This window comes from Schistocerca piceifrons, chromosome X (assembly GCF_021461385.2).
Source record: "Schistocerca piceifrons isolate TAMUIC-IGC-003096 chromosome X, iqSchPice1.1, whole genome shotgun sequence".
NCBI classification, from domain to species: Eukaryota; Metazoa; Arthropoda; class Insecta; order Orthoptera; family Acrididae; genus Schistocerca; species Schistocerca piceifrons.
In genome coordinates, this window is record NC_060149.1 from 805,455,402 (window position 1) to 805,477,434 (window position 22,033).

The window sequence follows — 22,033 nt, forward strand, 5'->3', positions numbered from 1 at the left end:
TGGAGGGACGAATGGAGACGTGTCGTCTTCAGCGATGAGAGTCGCTTCTGCCTTGGTGCCAATGATGGTCGTATGCGTGTTTGGCGCCGTGCAGGTGAGCGCCACAATCAGGACTGCATACGACCGAGGCACACAGGGCCAACACCCGGCATCATGGTGTGGGGAGCGATCTCCTACACTGGCCGTACACCACTGGTGATCGTCGAGGGGACACTGAATAGTGCACGGTACATCCAAACCGTCATCGAACCCATCGTTCTACCATTCCTAGACCGGCAAGGGAACTTGCTGTTCCAACAGGACAATGCACGTCCGCATGTATCCCGTGCCACCCAACGTGCTCTAGAAGGCGTAAGTCAACTACCCTGGCCAGCAAGATCTCCGGATCTGTCCCCCATTGAGCATGTTTGGGACTGGATGAAGCGTCGTCTCACGCGGTCTGCACGTCCAGCACGAACGCTGGTCCAACTGAGGCGCCAGGTGGAAATGGCATGGCAAGCCGTTCCACAGGACTACATCCAGCATCTCTACGATCGTCTCCATGGGAGAATAGCAGCCTGCATTGCTGCGAAAGGTGGATATACACTGTACTAGTGCCGACATTGTGCATGCTCTGTTGCCTGTGTCTATGTGCCTGTGGTTCTGTCAGTGTGATCATGTGATGTATCTGACCCCAGGAATGTGTCAATAAAGTTTCCCCTTCCTGGGACAATGAATTCACGGTGTTCTTATTTCAATTTCCAGGAGTGTATTCTCTTCTATATCCATTAGAAAAAGCAGATGCAAGAACAGCTCCAACAAAATGGCGGTAGTTCTGGTGGAATGAAATAAATATATTTCTCCAGGTGGTCTGAGAAACCCTACCAGTTTGCCTTTCTAAAATGCCATTTAGGTTGTGGCATTGATTAACTAGTGGGGAAGATAAGCCAGTATTGAGAATATCAGGTCTTTGTTGGCTATGTGGGAAGTCTGACAAGACTTTTCTTGATGTAAGAATTGGTTGGTCTGTACGATCATGGAAGATAATACAGAGGTCTGGGTTATGCAGTTGATCAAAATGTATCCAAATCCTTGGCATTAAAAACTATGTAAATGTTGTTATTTTCAGCCCAGTCAACAAGTGTGTTACCACATTTGTTGTTCTGTGCGTACTTCCACTGCTCATGGTGGCTGTTAAAATCACCAGCATATATTGGTGGGTGGACAGTAATTGTTGGGACATTTGGTGGCCACTATACATTAGGTGGTTTGTAGCTAGTAAAGATAGTGAGCTCTTCAAGCTTTATTGAAACATTATGAATTTCATCAGCTGCATTTGCCGAGATTGGGTGTGCATAATCAGTGTTAGCTGTAAGTTAAGTAGCAGCACCATCAATGTAGTGGTAAGTTAATCCAGTAAGCTCCAAGCCATATTCCTTCCTTGTTTACGAAGATCATATTTGCTTGATGCATGGATTTCCTGGATTAAAACCATGTCAATATTATTACTTAAAAGAAATTCTGACAATCACTTCTAGCTCAGCTAATTCATTCTATGTTTAATTGGCAAGCAAGAACTGAAGGTCTCAGTTTTTTAGCCATCTGGTCCTGAGGAGGACACTTTGCTTGTGTTTGTTTGTCTAAGTTAGTCTGCATGCTTGTAGTCAGAAAATCCATAGGAGGTCTGGCTGCCGAGTCACTCAAGCTCATGTAGCTTACCCAGAGTGAATGTGCAGTATTTTACTGCAGACGTGAGCTAGATTTACACCCCACCAAGAAAAGAGATAGATGATGATAGATTGGTTGAAAGTTATTTAGAACAGAATAACATGCTCTTTGCTTAACAGAAGGAAAATGCTGACTGTGGATCCTTTCAGGACACCCCTCACCCAAGAAGTTCAAGCTATGATATCAAAGAAGAGAACAGATCTGATGATAATTCTAGGTGGCATGACTTCACAACATCAAGTAATAGATGTTGTCATAAATAGACCTTTCAAAGCTCACCTCTGACAGCTTTATAGTGAGTGGCTTCATCAGAGAGACCTTGCCCTCGTTCTGTGGGAAAGTTGAAGAAACCTTTAATATCTATGCAGGACCAATGAATATTTGCTGCCTAGCCAGGATCTCAACTAAATCTATAATGAAAGAGCTAAAAATGTTATTTTATTACAGTTGTAAAATAAGAGATCATTCCAGTGATGCTCTGCAAAAGTAAACTATATCTTAGGTAGTCAGAAGTGTTTTTTGTCAGAGGTACTGTGCATTATGTAGATGTGTGATCTTAACATTATGTGTCGTTTTTTGTTTATGATTTTGTATTCATCCCATTTCTCTTTCTATTATGTCAGTAAAGTTTTCCTCATAATTTTCATGTTTGCGGTTCTTGTGTTTGTGTAGGATGTCATTTGGAGATCTATTTGTGTGTGCATATATTTCCAGTTCTTCCAAAGTGTTCATGGTTCGATCTTTTGGTACCCTACGTAAAAATTTTATAGTGTTTTGGATTATGTTTGCTCTATGATTTTTATTTTTCGGGTGTGGCTAAAAAGTTGATGGGTTGTTTCACACTCTCTAGTATGCTCTGTAAATCTAATACTAAAACTTTGTCCTGTTTGTCTAATGTACATAAGACTATTGCAGTCACTGCAGGAAATTTTGTATACCCCTGGATTAGAACAGATTTGTATACCCCTGGATTAGAACAGACAGGGATGTCACTTTTTTCTGATCACAACTTTGTTTGGTAGTGTGAAATGCTAGTTGCATTTATGTTTATTTTAACAAGTTGTTTATTTTGTGTGATATGTTACCTGTCTATGTTGCTGGTACATATGTCAGTTTGGATTTAGTTTTGTCATCTCTTTTCAGTGTTATGTCTTTATGTATGTTGTCTGCTTTAGGTCTGGTCTTTGTTGATTTTGATAACTATATCTACATTGAAATTATTTCTGTGTGCTATGTATTTTAGTGTTTATTGCTTGTTCTTCCAGCAGTAAATTTATGATTCTATTGAACATCAATTCAAAGTATGCATATTTATGTGACTTTGGGTGGCTTGAATTTTTATTGATGATGATGATGATGGCTGTAGTTGTAGGTTTTCTGTAAATTTCAAATTTGTGTTGGTTACTATCATTGCTTTTTTTTAAATCTAAGAAATTGATGGATTTGTTGTTTTCTATTTCTATTGTGAATTTTAGTTCTGATTAATTGCTGGTGAATTGTCTAGATATCCTTGTCATCTCCATTTATTAGTAGTAATGTATTGCCTATATACCAATAGAAGTAGGTAATTTTGTTGAAAAACTGGAGAATTGAAGGCAACAAATTTTTCTTCTAGTGCCTTGCAAAATGTACCTGCGACGGTACCTGCTAATGCAATTTCCCATTGTTATGCCATCTTTGTGTGTGTATTTTCTTATCAAATTCAAAATAATTTGTGGTAGAGTAAGCTGTAGTAATTTTATGATTTTTTTAAGTTTCAACAGGGGTTGCCTTTCTTTATCTGTCTTTCTTTATCTGAGAAGGTTGTCTTATTATTTCAGTTGTCTCAACTACTGGTATGATTGTATATAAATTTCTTATATCAAAAGAGATGAACTTGCCTGCTTGGAGGATTTATATGAGTTTTTTTATGGGCTAGTGTTCATGAGCTTTCTATAAAGTCTTTTCTTTTACATCTGTACAATTTCTTAATAATATGTTCAGCTTTTTACTTAGTTTATCTCTTGGGCTGTCTGTACAATTTATTACTGGACAGTTTAGGATGTGGTCTTTGTGTTTTTTCGATTGTGGTGTGCATAGATTCATGACAGTGCATGATTTCTTTTATAGTCAGTGAAAATTGCATTACAATTTTTTATTGTTTTACTAGTTTGAGCATTATATTTGTTGGATGGGTTATGTTGTGTTTGTGCGATGATGTTATTCTGTAAAACGTTTTGCAGTTGAACAGTGTTGTCATTTTGTGTTATTAATTTGGTATTTGTGCCGTGTAATTCAGTGTCATTTTATTTAGCTTTTTCCTGTTTTTACGTCTGTGATTTTTGTTGTTTCTGCGGTTATCTCACTTTGTTCATGTTTGGGTAGTTTCGCCATATCAGTAGCCACTTTTGTTGTAGCTACCAGGTGTTTTATAAATGTGTTGTGGAATAATGGTTCATGGTGTATTTTAGGCATTTATTTAGTAAATCTGCTTCTTCAGTTGTGAACAATATATTGGTAATAAGAGTTTTTACTCCTGTAGAATTGAAATGGTGAAACAATCTCTGGTTTTTGTTTTTGAGTGCAGTGTTGGTGCTTTCATTAAGTTTTCAGCTTTGTTTTTGTGAATTCTACATACGTATTGACTGGTCTGCCAAATATATATCTATGAATATAGTAGCATAGTTACACATTAAAAAAGTTAAATTTTGACTTTAGATGAGTTGTAAATAGATCTTGATTAAGTTTGTTTTTACGATTTAGTTTTTCAGTAATTTCTTGTTTTGTCCAGATCTTAGCTTCAGTTCGTCTTTGCAGTAACGAGGTTAAATTTTGCTTTCATATTTAAGCACACTTATGATGGAATGATTTTACTCCTGTGATGTAACTGATGCTTTCAATTAGTGTTACTGTTTTAAGGAATTGCAAAATATAGTTCACGACAAGCTTCTTTTAGCACATGTGCCGTTATTAAGTGTTCCTGTTAATATTACAATTTATGTATCATTTTATTCTATGTCTTTGTAATATTACCGTTAGATTTTATGTAATATTATACTCACATCTAGACGGAGAGACATTCATAAACAGTGGTATTGCTAGGTGATGTGCCATCTGTTGCAGTGTTTTAACTTGCTCCTCCTCCCCTCCCTCCCCTCCCCCCTCTCCTCCACACACACACAATAGCTAGGTGATTTGCCATCTGGTGCAGTTTTATAGTTTAATTCATTGTCATAAGTGGTGCAAATAATGAAAGATTTTAGTGATAGGTGACTAACATATACCTTAGAATCTCTTCTTTCTAACCTTCTAACAAATTATGAAATTGCTTCATCTAAAGTGATACACTATTTTCAGTTGAGAAACCAGAGATTGGCACTTGGCCTGTTGTGGACATAGCTCCTCCAACATGACACTACCCAAACACACAAAGTTGAGAAACACCTTAATTCCAAAATTATGTTGGGAGCATGTTCTGAAAATTCATATTCACTGACAAATTGTAAGAATCTTAAAGCTGTCCAACCAAGAGAGTCTTCTATTGGAACTTTGGTGAATTTGCAGAAATCATCTCGGGCATGGAATTTCTGCAATGATATGATCTTCAGAAATCTTATCATAATTACCAGTTACACTTTTTATGGTCTTGAGAAGTTCAGTTTATGAGGTTTTAATCAGATTTCTGGATTCTCAAACAGCAAAATGATCTGATACACATTCCATGGTTTGCAAAGTATATCAATTTCTTGTAGAAACCCATCGATCAACTCTACCATTAACCTCCTCAGATCCTGGTGCGAAGTCAGAATCTTGTGTGCAGCATTCTTTCCAGGCATCATTTTATTCTTCCTGACAGTTCTACTTTTTTCCACAGGAATGCCTGTGTTGTCACATGTATCCTGCAGGAATCGAAGTGCTTTGTCAGCAAGATAATACCTCTTGTCCTACAAAAAGAACATTACACTTCTCATCTTAGTAATACAAATTCTGAAGCTGACTCCAGGAATCTGTAAATACACGGGTCGTAACACATGTGAAATGTAACGTCCACTGTTCAAAGTGCCGTTAATGCGAACAAGAGGTGACTGAGATGTCTAACCAATGGCAACCCATACCATCACGCCGGGTGATACGCCAGTATGGCGATGACGAATACACGCTTCCAATGTGCATTCACCCCGATGTCGCCAAACACGGATGTGACCATCATGATGCTGTAAACAGAACCTGGATTCATCTGAAAAAATGATGTTTTGCCATTCGTGCACCCAGGTTCGTCGTTGAGTACACCATCGCAGGTGCTCCTGTCTGTGATGCGGGGTCAAGGGTAACCGCAGCCATGGTCTCCGAGCTGATAGTCCATGCAGCTGCAAACGTCGTCGAACTGTTTGTGCAGATGGTTGTTGTCTTGCAAACGTCCCCATCTGTTGACTCAGGGATCGAGACGTGGCTGCACGATCCATTACAGCCATGTGGATAAGATGCCTGTCATCTCGACTGATAGTGATACAAGGCCGTTGGGATCCAGCACAGCATTCTGTATTACCCTCCTGAACCCACCGATTCCATATTCTGCTAACGGTCATTGGATCTCGACTAATGCGAGCAGCAATGTTGCGATACGATAAACCGCAATCGCGGTAGGCTACAATCCGACCTTTATCAAAGTCGGAAACATGATGGTAGGCATTTCTCCTCCTTACACGAGGCATCACAACAGCGTTTCACCAGCGAACGCCTGTTAACTGCTGTTTGTGTGTGAGAAATCGGTTGGAAACTTTCCTCATGTCAGCACGTTGTAGGTGTCGCCACCAGTGCCAACCTTGTGTGAATGCTCTGAAAAGCTAGTCATTTGCATATCACAGCATCATCTTCCTGTCGGTTAAATTTTGCGTCCTTAGCACGTCATCTTCGTGGTGTAGCAATTTTAATGGCCAGTAGTGTACTTCTGAACATGGTTGACTTCTTCCAGGACAGTACTCCATAAACACAGAAGTGACAAATCACACAATGCAGGCAACAGAGTTATAACAACTCCTCTGGTTTCTGTGGCTTCCAAAGAATCAGTTCCTCCACAGCACCAATAATCTTTTAAATTGCTGAAACACAAGTGTAACAGCTTCATAGTGCGCACTCGATCATGTACTTGAGAATCTCATAATTGTAAATCCAATATTTTTCAGAAGGATCATCCATCTGTTGGTAGAAGCTGAGTATAACGTGTACGAACTGTCTAAGGTTCCAAAAAAAAAAAAAAAAAAAAAAAAAAAAAAAAAAAAAAAAAAAAAAAAAAAAAAAAAAAAAATCACGCATAATGGAACTGTTGCTGAAGTGTGTAATCTGCACAGATTGAAAGAGTGGTTTGGATAAGGTAAAACAATGCCTTAGGATTAAGTTTACAGATTCATTCTTGAACTCCAGAATGCACTCCAACATTGTATAAGCATTGTCATATCTTTATCCCAGGCACATTGTCATATCCAGGCCATCCTGTTCAGTAACTTGTAAAATATCTTCTGTTAACAGCTTTCTTCCCATTAGAATAACCTAGAAATGACTCCTTTCCTTTAACTTCTTTGTTTTCTATGTGAACATAACAAATGATTTCACTGATTTTATACCTGTGTGAAGTGAGATTATTTCATTTTGTGTAGTGGGTGATAAATAGCTTGTAAATATTTTATCCATCTGTGACTCTATGGTCTGGTGTGGTGTGGTCTGTTCTAGTTTGATCAAGTCTTCCCATAGTACAGCTTCATATTTAAATAACTGTCTAATAAGGTGCAGAAAATTTCCTGTTTTCTGCAGAATATGCTCTCTGTGTCCACACAATGACAGATTGTATTCAGCCCAAAACATAGTGACATCTAGCAGTCTTTTTAAAATATTTCACCTTTTCCTTTTTCTGTTTTAGATACGATCTGGGTGATATTATCAGTTGTTCCATTGGCAGTTTGACTTGTTCTTAAGGCTTCTTTCTTTCTTTCTTCTTCTACTTTTTTTTTTTTTTTTTTTTTTTTTTTTTTTTGCTCCAAGGTTTCATGGTTGTAAACTGTTGGACTAAGTTTCCTTCAATCTTGAAAAACAGTAAAAAATTGAAATTTACTGTTCAAACTTGAGTCTGAGCTGAAGTGGTTACAGCAAAAACAACAGAAACTTTGGTTTTTAGTTGAGTATTCCACCCAGGTTGTCAGAATTTTCTCACCATTTGGTTGCTTGATATAGAATCAGTCAGGTGTCAACTGTGGATTAGTACCTTTTGTCATATCCTTATTATATTATCTGTTAAAAGAAGAAAGTGATCCATCTCGGTTTCACAGTGCTTCACTCCCTATTTTAAGTCAACTGTTAGGATTCTGGAACAGGGAAAGGCCATTAAGACAAATTGACTTCGAGACTTGCATAATTTCACATCGTCTTCCATGTCATTTTTGTCTGGTACTTCTCGAATGCTTCATGCTGGCATTGAAGGGCAACAAATTTCAGCATTGAGCTTACCAGTGACTGGTCTTCCAAAACCTTGGCCCTCTGTTCTTTCTTTGCTGTGCTATACTTGGGTGAGGTCATCTCATGTTTGTGTTTATATTTTAAATTATATTCCTGCAAAAAAATTAATTTTATCTAAAGAAATTATTGATTTTAGGTAATAAAAACAATTGCTCATCGATAAAAACAAATTATTAGATGAATTCACAATTGCTGTGGTCGCCACAGTACATTGTCATCAGAATAACACAGGCACTGCAATATCGAAAACAAATTATAAAAATGGTTAATTCCTTAAGTACAGACATTATTTACTTATCAGCATTTAATGGCATTATTTTGTGCTAAATAAAGGTAGCTGTGTATCAGCATTATAGCGCAAAACATTTTGAAGCATCAAAATACTTCAGTTCACTAAATATTTTTTTGCATGCAATGTTGGAAAGCATTTTACACGCACTTCTATTGCCAGCAGCACAGTATCGTGAACACTAGTTAATGTTTGTGCTAGGACAGATGTGATATCTCTTCATTACTGCAGTGTTGGCAGAGCTCTTCTCATGTTTTCGTTGCTCCTCCTGTTGCTGCTGATACATTACTTCTATACTTCTACTCATCAGAAACAACTTCATACACACTAATAACATGGGTTATACAGCTATTACCTATTTCCTGACAACATTTTCCAGGATATGTTAGTTTTAAGCTCCTTGAGAAATACTCTTCTTTGTGTCTTTATAGTGGTGTTCATTTTGTAAGTGACGTAAGAATTTAATGTACAGACATTTGAAAATTAGAATGCAACAAGGGGCCTTCTGCTTGTTTTGTACCCAACACTATATTTGTTGCATAGATGTTCCCACATATCCAATTCTTCCTTAGTCCAGTTGTCGAAAGTCAGTTTTTTACAGCCACTTGTATCTTCCTGTATGTTGTCAACACTTTGCGTTACACATGTCACAATTAAACAGCGAGATTACCTTGGAATGTAAAACACCATTTTTCTCATTGAAATATGCAAATTTGAACTCAGCATCCTATTGGGCAGGAACTCTGCAGGCATTTCACATTTATTTTGCATAATATTCCCGCTAAAGTCAGTTTCAAGTCGATCAAGGTTCAGGCTAGTGGGATATGGATATGTCCGTTACCAATGGTTGTGGTTCTCCTTGAGTCTATATATGAGTGACTAGACATTTGAGAGCACCTGAAAGATGATTAGATTGCCTGAATCATCAGACCGTATTCCTACATACATCTCAAATGTGTGTAAATAAAAATTTCTCTATTCTACTGTTGCACCTACCTTATTACAAATTTCTTTGGGTTTTAAGACAAATAGTGTTGAAATGAGCAACACTCCCAAAAAGGAAAGAGTTACTTGCCAGTCATTACATATTCTGTAGGAGAATTTGCTTTGATGTATTTTTTTCCTATGAGGGTCAGAAATTCATGAATAGCAAATATTAGGTAGATTTCTGCACCTGACAGTCGCATACGTAGTATGTAAATACCAAGTGATACCACTATTTGGCCTCACAGTTGTAATAAATCACACCATATCATATTTCCTTTCAATTTTAAATGTTTTATTGTTACACTATACAATAATAATGTAACATGCTGGTAGACAAAGCAGAAAAGAGTTCAAGTTTTGTGCTAGACTAGTTTTACAGCTGGGTCCTGCGTTTGCACATCTGAGCAATTAGTAACTCTAGTTTCAGATAAATGTGTGATAATATAAGGGCCAATCAGCAAATTTCCGTTTGAGTGCATTGCTGTAGCTTATATGCAATATAGCACGACTCCAGTGTGGGTATATTAGTATCAACATGTATGCAAGGGATTAGTGTGGCATCCATGTCTTTCCGATGTGCAGGCGGAAGATGTGGAATCATAAGCTGTGGCAGTGTTATTACCAGACGCATCCAAAGAGGACCAGTGTGCTGTTATTCTTTTCTTGGCTGCCGAAGGACAAAGAGCGGTAGATATCCATTGGAGAATGAAGAAGGTGTGTGGGGCAGCATGTTTGTCGAAAACCAATTTTGTGGGAATTGTGCACAAAGTTCTGTGCATAATGCACATCCCCATATCGCAAATGTTGTAATGCAGAAGCTTAGCCGACTCAAGTGGGAGACACTCGAGCACACACCCTATAGTCCTGATCTCCCCCCACATTCTCTATGCTCTCAGTCCTTTAAAGTCATAGAGGGTTGGCAATTCATGTCTGACATGGATGTGCAGCGGATAGTTACAGACTTCTTGAAGCAGTAAGAGACTGTGTTTTACCAAATTAGATCTTCAACTTGGTGTGTCAGTGGGATGATTGCCTCAGTGCTCAAGGTGATTTTGCCTGTTTGGCATACAGATTCCGAAATTCTGGACTGTACGACCTTCAAAAGGAAACTTCTTGATTGCCCCTTATAACAATGTGTTTTTTAGCTGGTCTATTTTGGCTAAATGGCTTGTTGTTTGATTTGGTTTTACTGTTAAGATAAGAAAAAAAGAACTATTACAGATCGTATTCAGTTTTTTTTAGAAATCTTATCATGTTTAAGCTCAGAGACATGTCTTGCAGATTCATCACATCCACATAATGCACAGTAACCCTGAAAAAAATATCTGAATAGCTAAGATATAAACTCGATACAAACTTTCGTTACTATTCTTCTACAGAAATATTAAAAAGTGTTGCATATTCAATGCTATGGATGTCTCAAAAGATGACATACATAGGAGGGGTGCCAGGAAAAAAGAAATGGCAAGAGGCTTGCAAATGAAGATGATGATAAACATGTTAGTGATGGTGATTAAAAACAGTAGTACCACAAACTATTCACTTAGCTAGTAAGAAAGAAAGGAAGTGATGAACTAATTAATGTAAACCACTCATTTTTGTTTCTTTTACTTCTCCTTGGAATACCAAAAGGTAGACAATCTAAAATGGCGTAAGTTTAGAATAGATATAATGATAACTTTTAGACAAATGATTTAGTTCAATAAAACAGTTTTTGATTTTGACTGGTGAGACAGTTAAAATTCCTCAACGAGTTTCATCGAAAAGAGATTGTCTTATAGTCGCGTACACACGGTATGGTACTGAGATTCTCTTCAAAGGTTCTTTCCAATGCCAGTTTAAAAAATGGTATTATAATGCAACAGTTATAAACATTAAAAGTGACCTGTATATGTCAAAAAATTTGCCATATTGTGTGCTATGACTTAGTGAAATGTACACCTTGATATATTTGCTTGTTGTGGTTGTATTTAAGATGACCTACCTTAGCTGTGTGTCCTTGTACAATTGTATGTAGATCATTATGCACTGATTTGTTTTGAATTAATTTTTAGCATTTCAGTGTTACAGTTTGATCACAAAATTTACAATTTTCAGAAAAGTGGAAGATTTACCGGAGTTTTTGCAGAAGTGTGACTATGTCATAAATGTATTACCTTCCACACCTCAGACTACGGGACTTCTTAATGCAGATTTATTGAAGAACTGTGCTTCAAAGGAAACTGTTTTTATCAATATTGGAAGAGCATCAGTGGTGAAAGAAGAGGATCTGATAACAGCATTAGAAAATAAGTGGCTGTCAGCAGCGATTCTTGATGTCTTTGAGAAAGAGCCATTGCCACCAGATAATCCACTTTGGAAAATGCCACAGGTATAATTTAGTTACTAACATTTTTATCTCTGTGTGTGTGTGTGTGTGTGTGTGTGTGTGTGTGTGTGTGTGTGTGTGTGTGTGTGTGTGTGTGCGCGCGCGCTCTGCATGATAACAGTTTTAAAGATAGTTATTATTATAAATTGATTTTTGTGTAATCGTTGGAAACTGTTTTTACCCAAGTAATATTGTCAGAATTGGAGCTGATATTAGGCTATCAGAGTTTTTCATCTACCTTCGCAGAGGCAGTTTGTGATGGTTTGCCTGCTTTTTTCCTTCGTTTGTTGTCCTCAGTGTCGATGTACTGCATTGCTATACTGGCTGAAAAATGAGGGGTGGAAGTCAAACACGGACTTCTTTAAATGATGTAGCCAACAGGTGCACATTTGCATGTCACAGTTTTTTACTTTCACTGTTCACAATCCCCCCCATATACACATTTAATATGGCCAGTGCACTATTGTTTAACTTTCGATAAGCCTCATTAATAGTTTGCAGGAAAATATCCACATACTGAAATAATAGTTTCCTGCTGAACATCTATGCGCAGTAAAAGCCTAACCACAGTGTTCACATTTCTTGAAGAATAAAAGTGGTACATATGGAAACAGACAATGTCATTGTTTTAACACACAGCCTAATTGTGTTACACTTATTTCACAGTTAAGTTGATGCATTGTTGTTGATCTAACCAACACAGGTTTCTTGTCTGAAAATTGGCCCTGGACTGACTGTCTCAGGACCAAAAATTGGGACCTTATATATCCTCACAATAATAGGTACTGAAACGACACATTGTTTGATGTTTACTATACAGAAAATACGATTAAAACTTAACTCATTCATTTAACTTTACACATCAAAAAATTGGTTCTTTTTAACAGTTTCTGAATAGAGCCAAATAAATCCTTTAAGAATACTATTAGTTGTTCCTCCAAATGTGTATAATTAGTACAGAATGTATATTTGTTTATAAGTCGATAATAGGATTTAAGTTACAAAACAATTACTGATTTCACCCTATAACCAAAGATACTGACTATGAATAGTCAAAATAAATTAGATGTGGTGTTATATTCTTTAAAACTGCAATATAGTGTGTGTGTGTGTGTGTGTGTGTGTGTGTGTGTGTGTGTTGCACCACATCTTGGCCCATTTTTTCAAGCTAGAGTGTTCAGATACCTAGAAATAGACACAAGCATCATTCTCAGTAGTGTTAAATTACTACAAAGTCAAGGTTTCACTGATAGTTTAAGGAGATGGGAAATGTACTACGTAGGCTAATGAAACATCCATCAAGAGTAACCATTCTGCAACACAAATAAAATTTGGTCGCAGTTACACAGTAAAATCCAGTAATGTCTTAGACAATAGTCTGCAGACGTTGCAGCTGCCTCATTGATACAGTTACCAAACAAACTTTGTAAAGGAGATTCAAAGAAGTTGTCTGCCAGACATCCTGGCTGTGTGTGTTACACTCACGGTAGTGCAGAGAGGAGCCCTATTACACTGAGGTGATAGAAGTCATCGGATAGCAATATGCACATATACAGATGGCAGTAGTATCACTTACACAAGGTGTACATGGGCAATGCATTGGCGAAGATGTGCTGTTGATTTAAACTTGCTCTTCATGGACAATAATGGCCATCTGAATTAAGCTTCTCATGTGGATATCTCAAAAGTAAATATTTCCAATGTGTGGACTAGCAAGTGTGGTTTCTGGATCCAAATCCTGTAGAGCATGCGTGGGATGTGTTGTGGACTCGCACATCGTCCAGTCAACAGCCTTGTATAGTTCTTTGACTCCTTCACAGATCTTTCTCAGTAATGAGTTCAATTACTTTAGCCTTCTCATGCAGAGAATGCCATGTCATTTTCAAAGGTATCTATTAAAATCTGCAGTTAAATATTTTTTGAAATTTCTCACTTATTTTGAACTTTTCTAAGTTCATATTCTGGATGCTGTTGTATGCCAAACTAGTAGAGATTTAGCTTTACCTTGAGCTGCAACCTGTTTAGGAAAAATGCTCTACTTTTTAGTTATCTGTAGTTTGAGGAATTGATGTTTGCCATCAGCTCTACAAATTTATTATTTGTTTTCTACCAGTTTCATTGCACCACCCATGTTCACAGGAAGTGAATTCAATTTCCCATTGGGTAAATTGAAAATCATCTGTCCTAAAATGTTTACAGAACCGCATATAACAGGTAATTATTTTGATACCTGCACAAAATTGACTTTACTATGATTACATGGAATGATCATTAAGGTAATAACATGAGAACTAACATCAGGTCATTGCCTTCTTTGTTTATAATACATGTACAAAACCCATGATAAGCACTCTAGTTAGTGAATCTTATTAAGCAACGGTTTTTGTTTTCCCCCATTTCAACTATGCTTTAAAGAATTATACAGGACTTTAAGAGTAGGGAGGCTACAAGTATTGGCAATGACAAAAGCTTCAGATTCTCCACTGAGATATTTTTATTTGTTCCCTTCACACTACAGTTGAACCTCGCTTAACGAGCACCTCCCATAACGTGCAATTCACACAATGAGCAAAACAAAATGTAAAAAAATTACTCACTTAATGAGCAATGTTTCACATGATGACAATTTTGTGTGACATCACCAACCATTCACGTGCTGCAGCAGAAACGTTCAACAATATGAACATCTTTCATCATCGGCAGTGGCATATGAGCAATGTCTTTAGTATATACTGTATTCTGGGTTTAGTGCGCTCTCTGCTACCATCTTAGTGCAGCTTGATAACACATTTTTCTAAACTTGTAATCACACAGTGTTTTTTGTGTGCAGATTTTAATAACCTTTGTCACAATATCCCCGGGGATAAATCTGCAAGAAGATGACCATAAGAGAAAGAAAATTACCTTAGAAATTAAATGCAAAACCAATTAAAAATGTGAATGTGGTGTGAGCGTTGCTGATTTAGCATGCACGTACGATCGGTCCACATCAACTGTTAGCACTATCCTCAAGAGCAAGAACGATAACAAGTTTAAGGAAATAGATGCTTCAAAGGGAGTGACAAGAGTATCTAAACAATGGTTTTGTATTCTGGATGATGTCGAAAGGTTGCTCCTCATATGGATAAATGAAAAGCAATTGCAAGGGACTACTATTAATGAGAAGATCGTTTGTGAGAAGGCGAGAATGATTTTTGCCGACGTCGATGCCAGGATCATCAACTACTGAAGAAGTGTTTAAGGGAAGCTGTGTGTGATTCAAGAACCTTAAGAGAAGAACCGGCACCCACAGCATTGTGAGGCCCAGCGAAGCAGCCATCTCTGACACAAATGCAGTAGAGAACTTCATAAGCAACTTCAAGGAGCTCATAGATTATGAGGTTATCTGCCACAACAGGTTTTTAATTGTGGTGAGTGGGGTCTAGTCTGGAAAGAGATGCCAAAGTGTACCTTTATAACAGCAGAGCAGAATGCATTGCCCAGTCACAAGCCAATGAAAGACTGTCTCATGCTGCTATTCTGTGCCAGTGCAAATAGTGATTTGAAAATCAAACTGCTGCTGGTTTACAATTTAGAAACTCCATAAGTCTTCAAGAAGTGTAAAGTCCAGAAGAGCAGGTTACATGTGATGTGGAGGTCCAACAAGGCTTGGGTGACACCTGATCCTTTTTGTGCTTGGATCAATGAAGTGTTTGGTCCTTCAGTGAAAAAATATTTGCTTGAGATGAATCTGTCCATCCATGTCTTGCTTGCTATGGACAACACACCTGCCCATTCTCCATGACTACAAGACCACCTCCTTGAAAAATTTCAGTTCATCAAGATCCAGTTTCTGTCTCCCAGCACCACTCTATTACTCCAGCCTATGGACCAGCAGATTACTTCTAATGTTCAGAAGCTCTACACTAAAGCACTCTTCTAGCATTGTTTCGAGTTGATTGAAATTTCCGATCTCACTGCCAGGGAGTGCTGGAAATATCACTTCAGCATCGTTGCCTGCATCAAGATGTTTGAAAAGGCGTGAGAAAGGGTTACCAAGAGAACTCTCACTTCTGCTTGGAAGAAGCTTTTGCTGGAGTGCGTTCTTGAATGTGACTCTAAGGCATTTGAGTCAGTAGCTGTGGAGCCTGTACTCAACGAGATTGTGTCTTTGGCCAAGAGCATGGGACTAGAAGTGCCATAAATGTATTTTAGAGATGATACTGATGAGTTTGGGGAAGATCATTGCCAAGGAATGACCATTGAAGAGCTTATGGAGTTGCAGTGTGTTGCAGGAAGGTGTGGAAATGAGTTCAGAGGAGGAGGAGGAGGAGGCGGCGGTGGCGGCGGAGGAGGCGGAGGAGGTGGTAACAGCAAAGCAGCAATCTTCTGGTGCAATAAGAGAAATGCTGAAAGCATGGGAATTGGTTGCTTTGTACATTGAAAATCGTCACCCCATAAAGCAGTGTCTAAGTTCACTGCAAATTTATTTGATGATAATGATGTCTCTCATTTTCGCCAAGTGTTGAAGCTTCGGCAGAAACAAATGACTACAGATAGCTTTCTAGTGAAAAAGAATTAGTTATGTATCATGAATAATAAAGTATGTAATATTGTATGTATAATTTTCTTTGAGTAAATTGCATGAGTAAGATAAAACTTATAGTACTTTTTCTGCATGGAACGCATTATCCAGTTTTACCTTAATTATGTGGGATAAATTGTTTTGCTTGACAAGTATTTCATACTATGTGTAAGTTTCTCAAACGAATTATGCTCGCTATGTGAGGTTCCACAGTATTTGTTCCTTTCACGCTGATGATGTGGTCTACAATCCTAAGACTGGTCTGATGCAACTCTACACAATAGTCTGTCATGTGCAAACTACTTCATCTCTGCATAATTAAATCACCTATATCCATTTGAACCTGCTTACTGTAGTCAAGTCCTGCTCTCCCTCTAACAAATTTTATCTCCCCCCCCCCCCCCCCTCTCTCTCTCTCTCTCTCTCTCTCTCTCTCTCTCACACACACACACACACACACACACACACACACTCTCACTTTCTGCTATTACCAAACTGACAATACTTTGATGCTTCTGGATATGTCATTTCAACTAAATCTATCTTTTAGTCATGTTGTGCCATAAATGTATTTTAGAGATGTTGTGCCATAAATATATTTTCCACCCAATTTGATTCAGAGCCATTTCGTTAGTTATCAGATCTCTCCACCTATGTTCACATCCATGTTTCCCTTCTGTACAAGACTACACTCCAGACAAATACCTTCAGAAAAGGGTTCATAACACTTAAATTTATATTCAGTGTTAATACATTACTCTTTTTCCTAAATGTTTTTCATACTGTTGCCAGTCTGTATTATATGTCACCTATACATTCGCTATCATGTTATTATTCTGTGCAAATAAAACTCGTTTACTACTATTCGTGCTTCATACTTACCTACTTCCCTCAGCAGTGCTTGATGTAATTTGACTACATTCCATTACCATTGTTTTACTTTTATTAATATTCATCTTTTTTTTAAATACACTATCCATTTCGTTCAACTGATCTAAATGATTTGCCATATGTGACAGATTTACAGTTTTTCAGCAAACCTCAAAGTTTTAATTTCTTCTGACTGAACTTCAGTTTCCATTCCAAAATTCTTCTCAATTTCCTACACAACTTGTTCAGTGCATAGCTTGATAGCATGGGAATTGGCTCTAACCATGTCTCATTCCTTTCTCCACTACTGCTTCCCTTCCATGTCCTTTGAACCTTATAACTGCAGCCTGGTTTCTGTACAAATCGTAAATAACCTTCCATTATATTATTTGTGTTACCTTCAAAATTTCAAAGGGTGTAGTCCAGTCCACATGGTCAAAAGCTTTCTCAGAATCTAGAAGTACCATAAATATGGGTTTGCTTTTCTTCAACCTATGTTCTAAGATAAGTTGTAGGGTCAGTACTCACTATAATTCATGTCTGTGTTTTGCGGCTGTGGTATATTAGACAGATGCTTCAATCAGATTCACACCTATTAGAACCTGCATTTCTTATAATTGGGGTTATTACAATCTTCCGGAAGTCTGAGGGTGTTACACCTTTCTCATACCTTGTATACCAGATACAATAGCTTTGTCATGGTATGTTCTCCCAAGTTCTTAGTAATTTTAAGAATTGTCACCTACTCTAGATGTCTTGATCCAACTTAGGTCTTTCAGTGCTCTGTCAAATTCTTCTCACAGTATCTCATCTCCATGTATTTCCTCTTCCTTCTCCATACTATTTTCTTCAGGTTTATTTCCTTTTGTATTACACTTCCACATATCCCTTCCACCTGTCAGCTTTCCCTTGTTTGCTTAGTACTGGATTACCATCTGAGCTTCTGACATTCAAATAGCTACTTCCCTTTTCTCCAAAGGCTTCTTTAATTTTCCTATAGTTAACAGATACATTTCCCATAGTCATGTATCCTTCTAAAGCTTTGCGTTTCTCCTCTAGACATTCCTGCTTTGTCATTGTGACCTTTCTGTCAATTTTCTTTATCGGATGTCTGTTTTCCCAATTTTATATATTTACCTTTCATCAGTTATATTCAGTAGTTGGTTCATTATCCAAGGATTTCTACTGGGTGTTGTCGTTTTGCCTGTTTGATCATCTGCTACCTTCACTATTTCATCTCTCATTTGTTTTTTATTGTTTTCCTTTCCCCTGTTTCAGTCAATCATTGCCTGATGCTCCCTTTGAAATTCTTCACATCCATTCATTCTTTCAGTTTATTCCACTTCCATCTTCTTAATTTCCTACCTTTCTTCAGTTTTTTTCAGTTTTGCTCTGAAGTTCATAATCAATAAATAATGATCAGATTCCACATCCGTCCCAGGAAATGACTTACAGTTAAGCTATGGTTTCAAAATATCTACCTCACATTATATATCTGAAACCTTCTGGTGTCGCCAAGTCTCTTTCATGTATATAACCCTCTTTCATGTTTCATAAACCAATGTTAGCAATGATGGAACTGTGCTGGTTTCTACTGGGTGGCTTCCCCTTTTACTACTTTAGCCCCACTTCATGTTCTCCTACTTTTATCTCACTTTTCCCATGACTGAATTCCCTTAATGATCTGAATAATTTCTTATGTCTCATAATACATCCTTTGATATCTACCGAAAACTGGTGAAGCACATAGACATAGGAAAATCCCTTATGTACACAATGAAGAAAACAGTGTGATGGTTATTTTGAGAACTATAGCTTCAACTAATACCCTGCTTGTATTACAAAATGTTTTTTTTTTTTTCTGCATATAACTCTTTGCGAGGAGTCATTTTATGTATTCCATTTGAACATATGAAAATCCTGAATTTTTTATAATTTATTTGTGTGTGCTCCTGTGGCTTTTATCCCTTCAGTTTGTGTTTTGCATTAGGAGTGATATTTGCCAATGAGAATGTACAGACCATGGTAAAGTTCCGCCATAGCCTCATTTTAACAGACTTTTGTATTTTATTAACAGGTTTAGGAACAGTATTTCCTGTTTTAAATGTTTGTGTAACAAAGATGCACTGTCAAGCAAATTTTTTACATTTAATCAATTAGCTGAATAACCAAAACTGTGAAAATTATACTGAGAGTGATGATTTTTTGCAGGTAACTGTTACGCCTCATATATCTGGTATTTCCCGTGCCAAAGACATTGTCAGACGATTTATGGAAAATTATGAGAAGTATAAAAACAACAAGCCACTACTAAATGTTGTAGACTTTGATAAAGGCTATTAATATTAAAATCTTCATGTTGGAGTGTAAGTTACAGTTTCAAATGTTCATCGCCATCTACTCATTTGTAATAATTCATAATTTCGTGTGTGGAAATGTTCAATAAATACCAAAGCTTCTTCAATCACAAAGTGATGACTCTTGAGTGTGATAAATTTGTGATGCATTAAGATTAAATAAATTTTATTTTATTGTAAACTGTACAAAATACCTTATTTGTGTTTACCCACCATACATTGTATTGAGATGTTTGATTTGTAGAACTGTGGCTGAAATACTAGCAACTCACTCCCTCTGACAGTGATTCAGATTTCGTGCTTAGCATGGACATGGGCGTGTCAGATGTACCAAGGCTGCGAGCAGTGGCTGCAGGCCACCAATGTAAGGGGAGCCACCACCGAGATATGCACATCACGTGGCGCTACCCGGTGGCGACTGTTTGTCACTGAGCCTGTGGCCCGTGCTCACAGCTTGGTGCATTGCTTGCTGTACTTCGTTACTGTTTGTGTCGTGCCATTGTACAGCCAAGTTGACTTAGTTTGTTTTCCGCTCTCAAGTGGTTACTGATTGGAACTGTTGTATTTCTATGCTAACTTCACTTCGTCCCAGACACGTTAGTGTTTCTTTCAGTTTGTGAACTCAAATCTATTGCAAGCTTATAGAATCATGTGTTTGTACCCTGCGGTTTGGTGTACCCACCAGAGCTAGTGACAATAAACAGTCTGTCTTTGCGATGAAGAGTAGAAAACTGGCGATGAGGAACTTGTTCATCCTGCTGTTTTGTGTAGCAAACCATGGATCCTGAGTTTATCAAGTTGTAGAAGCAGCAGTTGCAGCACCAGCAGCAGGGACAGCATACGTTGCTTTTACAGTTTCTCCAAAATCAACAACAGGTGGCAGCTGCTGTTTCCGCACCTCCCTCTCTACCATTTGCTTCCTTCAAGTAGGCAAGTGAGGGTTGGGAGATATGTTTACAGTGTTTCAAACTGCACTGCAAGCAAGTCAAATTGATGATCCTGAATGCTGTTGTGTACTGTTACTGTTGTGTAGTAGTAAATTGCACAAAGTGGGGAAAAAATTACGCCCACTCTTGGCCCCCGTAATTTGAAGTTTTCTGAAGTTTTCAGTTTCCTGATTAAATACTACGGTTGCCAAATGCATGTCTTTGCAGCCAGACTCAAGTTCAATCAGCATGTTAAGCAAAGTAAACAATTCTATCTGCATGGGCTACTGATTTACAAGACTTAGCTCCTGTCAAAATGATGGTGTGCAGATTATTTAATTTGGGACGTTATCATCCACCTGGCCCCAGATTATGAGGTTAGTGGAAAGACTTTAGAAACATCTAATCCTACTTCGAGTGATGTTTTAAAAATTGCTTTGGCATATGAAGTGAACTGCCTCAAAACAAGTTCTGTTTGGTGGTTCTTCTGGTGTCAGCATTGTTAGTAGTATTAACCGTCATCATACTCTTTGACCAACTGATGACTCCTAGTGAAGGTCATCATCTGATTTACTGATTTCTCAAGGGTTTAGTAGTCTGGCGACACAAGATTCAGTAATTAGTGCATCCTTGCCCTCCACATTGGTGGGTGTGCAAAGACGAAAGTGATTAGTTTGCCATCAACATGTCTGAAAGTGAGTGATGGCTCCTGAGTGATTTTCCTCATCATCACTGCATGAGTTCCCCAGCACAAGTCATGCCATCAAATCATGTCCAGAGTGCAACCCTCATCATCATCGGCATCAGTCTCCGTACCGTGACATCATCTGATTTCCTTGCCACAAGTCAGGACACCTCCTGAGTGTGTGCTGTGGCCGATGGGTGTCAACTTCAGCTCCTACCATGCTGGGGGGTAACAAATTCATATTCTTGAAGAAAAAAACCTTGTTTCATAAAGTGCCCAATATCCAGCGCATATTGGTATATCAGTTATTCATATGATTTTAAACGCATCCCTGTTGGTTTTTTGAGCAGTTTTAACACATTCTAAATTGATTTCTGAATAAATCTAAGCTGATTTTTGAATGCGTGCAAAGTGTACTTGATGTCCCTGCCAGGGGAATCCTTGTTGCATCTAGAAATAAACTTTCCTGCAGACAAAAGGGGATGGGGCTTTACGAGCTCAGCGTAATAAAGCTGAACGGACGAATGCCAATCGCTGTTTGTCTGTATGGCTGACTGAGTTTGCGAATGATCAGCTTTATTATAATTATTCTAAAAAAAAATCCATAGATTCAGACTACCGGAGTGGAAATACACCACTAACAGGAATAACAGGTAAGAAAGATTACGTATTATCTCCTCGGTATATCCAAGAAAATGAAATTTTGGGCAGAAAAGTTTTGGCCAGATCGCTACACTATTTGGGTCAGTTGTACAGTCCCCGACTAGCACCCACTAAGTTCTGTTCTCCGAATA

General features: G+C 37.9%; 1 protein-coding gene across 5 annotated transcripts in view; it reads left to right on the plus strand.

Moving 5' to 3' along the window:
- LOC124722908 (glyoxylate/hydroxypyruvate reductase A-like) overlaps positions 1-19,742 on the plus strand; it is a 63,569-nt gene extending 43,827 nt beyond the window's left edge. For all 5 annotated transcript variants that reach the window (XM_047248052.1, XM_047248053.1, XM_047248054.1 and 2 more), the window contains 2 exons: positions 11,567-11,840; positions 19,483-19,742. In XM_047248052.1, coding sequence (XP_047104008.1) covers positions 11,567-11,840; positions 19,483-19,614 — 406 coding nt within the window. In that variant the 3' untranslated portion in view covers positions 19,615-19,742. The remainder of the gene's footprint in view (positions 1-11,566; positions 11,841-19,482) is intronic.
- The last annotated feature ends 2,291 nt before the right edge of the window (positions 19,743-22,033 follow it).